The sequence below is a fragment of the Cibotium barometz genome, chromosome 62 (genome assembly GCF_041138505.1).
Source record: "Cibotium barometz isolate CiBa-2024 chromosome 62, ASM4113850v1, whole genome shotgun sequence".
Lineage (NCBI taxonomy): Eukaryota > Viridiplantae > Streptophyta > Polypodiopsida > Cyatheales > Cibotiaceae > Cibotium > Cibotium barometz.
The window spans coordinates 17,361,437-17,364,547 of record NC_141107.1 but is presented as its reverse complement, the minus strand read 5'-3'; the positions used below and the strand labels follow the sequence as shown (position 1 = coordinate 17,364,547).

At 41.3% G+C, this 3,111-nt stretch overlaps 1 protein-coding gene across 3 annotated transcripts; it reads left to right on the top strand.

Annotated features, from left to right (window-relative positions):
- The first annotated feature begins 689 nt into the window (after positions 1-689).
- LOC147604197 (uncharacterized) lies at positions 690-2,571 on the top strand. 3 transcript variants are annotated; one of them, XM_086795569.1, is made up of 3 exons: positions 690-1,201; positions 1,550-1,622; positions 1,995-2,571. In XM_086795569.1, exons 1-3 carry the CDS (start codon positions 968-970, stop codon positions 2,003-2,005), a joined length of 318 nt encoding a protein of 105 aa, XP_086651695.1. In that variant the 5' UTR covers positions 690-967; the 3' UTR covers positions 2,006-2,571. The 3 variants fall into 3 exon arrangements, with proteins under 3 accessions (XP_086651695.1, XP_086651696.1, XP_086651694.1); XM_086795570.1 differs by lacking the exon at positions 1,550-1,622 and having other exon boundaries at positions 699-1,201; positions 2,034-2,571; XM_086795568.1 differs by lacking the exon at positions 1,550-1,622 and having other exon boundaries at positions 717-1,201.
- Positions 2,572-3,111: the final 540 nt, after the last annotated feature.

Genomic DNA, 3,111 nt, shown 5'->3' with positions numbered 1-3,111 from the left:
TAGGGTGGTTGTCAGCCTTGGAGAGCCCGTCTTCTTCCCCGTAGGCTATCTTCAATCAGCTAGTCTCGTATTGAGGTGTTGTTCCTTGTTTTGTATGACATGCCATTGGAGAAAAAAGCATAGATCAATGTGTTGACATCTTTCAAAATTAGAAACACCTTCAAATTTCACATTTAGAGGGGATCGAGTATAAATACTTTGATTATTAGTAAGAATTACATGTGTTGACAGCCTTCCAAAATTAAAAACACCTATAGATTTCACATTTGGAGGGGATCTACTAGTATAAATACTTTGATTATTAATAAGAATTACATGTATTTGTTGCTACAAATGGAGGTTTTAAGTAGTCGAGTAGAAATCCTTTTTGCAAAGTGGAGGGTAATCATCACCATCATCATCAGATACCATCGTTGGTGCTGATGCATGATAAAATTGGTGTTGCTTATGAGAATCGGGACACGTCTGCTCCTCAGAGGAAGGTTGGGACGTGGGAGCCTTTTGATGTCTACTACTCCAAGGAAAGTTTGATGTGTGCTTTTGCTTGTAGAGAGGGCAAAGTGGGCATGTGTGAATTAAAAATAAAAATTAGGAAAAATGGAAGCCTTAATCTTGTTAATAATAAGTTTTATGGACAGAATAAAGGAATAATAAAGGAATGTCGGGCCTCGTGGGGCTTCAAGGCGATATGCGCATGCTGCAGCGCGCGGAAGTGTTTCCCTCGTGCCTCTTTCCAAATTGAATGCATTACCCGCAGAAGACAATGCTTAAAGCGACCTCTCATCGCCATATCCCTCTCCTGTGCTAGCTAATTACCCTCGGACCTTAACCTGCCTCCATCCCTACCCCCCCTGCGCCATAGCTCCTCCATCACTGTCCCTGGCTCACCTCCCGAAACCCTCGCCTCAGACCTCGTATGCCAGTGAACCCTATTCCATAGCCAGGGGCCCTTCCGAGCTCCACTACCATGGGTAACAGTCGCAAGCTTAACCCTTTCAACGCTGAGAATGAGCTCAGTACCCTGTCTGCCACCATCTCTGTGAGGTTCTGCAACTCCGATGCCTTCATCACCATCAGCATTCCCAAGCGCAGAGGGTTATGGCCTGCCATAATGCTCCTCCTGCAGGAGAGCGATTTCCAGGTTCTCAACGCTACCCTCTCCACCAGCTCGGATGCAGATTTCCATTGCATACACGCACAGGTTAGCATTTCAATGTCCCAAATGTGCTACACACGGTTCTCTCTATCAGTATACATACATGCATGCATGCATGCGTTTTGGTTTTGCTGATTTACATACATAAATATGCGCATCATATTCACAAAGCTAGGTCTATGCATGTATACATTCATTCGTACATACATAAATATGCGCATCATATAGACAAAGCTAGGTCCTTCTTAACACATGCATACATACAATGTGTCTGTTTGTTTTACATGTTAACATATTTACGCGCATGTATTCCTCATGTACACATGCCATCTATTCAAGTTTTTTTGGCCATATTTTATATCTGCTCCTTTTTTAACAACTCTCTCTTTCTAGGCAATGCCTAGGCATTACTGTTCACATTTGCCTGTGCATGGGAACGGAAGATGCAGCCTGGTTAATTGCACTTGTAAGTGTTATGGAGAGTTGATTCCCTGTTGAATAAGTGTAATCAAGGACAGTGGTGGACTAGGGAGCTTGCATTTTTTGCATGTGTCAGCTTGCATTCACTGTATTTTTTATCTTCCCCTGATGTTACCTTCATTCTACTGCGAATCTACCTTTACATGTGTTCTAAAGAAGGGTTTACTTTGTATTGTGCATGTTTCTCATCAAAGCATGAGCATATCATGATAGATCCATTCATGTTTGTACAGCCCATGACTGATGGATCTATCCATGCTTTCAGTGTTTTGCTGGTACTTTTTTGGGATCTTCTTATTAGGCATTGTTGGTTGTGTGATATGGTTCAGTTTTTCACGCCCTGCTTACATTTTTGCAGATCCCCGATGACACTGATGTTGATAGTGATGAATTGCAGAGGAGGTTTGAGGCTTTGATTTTGGAGGAACTTGGAATCCAGGCATGCAGAGCTTGACATAGAAGCACTTAATGGTCTTGATGGGATCTTCACATTACTTTGCCTTTGAGAGATCAGCCTATTTGCGAAGGCACTCACACATGCATGCACACTCAAGAAGAAAACACTGAAGCTCATTTTGCCAATGTTACCCATAGATAGAATGGAGAACGATACATTAGCTTATCACCAAGCACACCCCTCCGCCTGCATCATCACGAACCATGGCCATAGCACAGTGGGTCAAATGTGATTCTCACTTGATGAAGTTTCTTTTTTGTGGATAGAGTCAGTATAACATTGTCAGTTTTAGGATCTAAGTAGTAATATTGTGTGATGTTGGCCGTTATATAAGTTTTGTTGGAAAGGGATGTTACGTACCACATTACAAACTCATGTAGCTATTTGTTCATCTATGTCCACAAAAACACTTGATGATACGCTGATGATACAGAGGCTTCGAAGATCTTGTTGAATTTTGAAGGGTTTACCTGTTCTATACTTGCAGTTTAACTTCATGAGAGCTAGAGGACATTAGTGGCACTGCCTTGGGAATTAATATATCTCAAGTAGGGAAATGGAGGCTCCAGAAATGGAAATCTCTAATAATGAGTTTCACAATCTGTGTAATACGCTGTATCCTACTCTTAAGTTGCTTTCTGTGATAGTGCGCCAATGATAACTAACGAGGGAGATTGTATCATACTTTAAAGTTGCCTTGTGTGTTAGTGAACCAATGATTTCTACCTGTTGATATAGAGAGGCTTTAGCATTGAATGTTGATGTAACTCCTCTATCCTTGCTACTTTACTATCCTTCCTAGTGTGAAGTGCTTTCTGAGACCAATTTAACACAAGGGTGTCAATAAACTGGGTTTAGTGTCCCAAATGCTCAGTGGAAACTGACCTTGCATCCATCGCAGGTCTATTATGAAACAAACTGCAGTCTAATGTGAACTTTATTGAAAAGTAGTACAGTAGTTTACTGCCATGATTTGTAATACATGATTGAATAGAAACCTTCATGTGAAAATTGCTCA

Bases quoted from the DNA above. Each gene is read 5' to 3' on its own strand.
- LOC147604197 (XM_086795568.1), top strand. From the start codon at position 968: ATGGGTAACAGTCGCAAGCTTAACCCTTTCAACGCTGAGAATGAGCTC. The intron at 1,202-1,994 runs GTTAGCATTTCA...ACATTTTTGCAG, and splicing joins TCCATTGCATACACGCACAG to ATCCCCGATGACACTGATGT.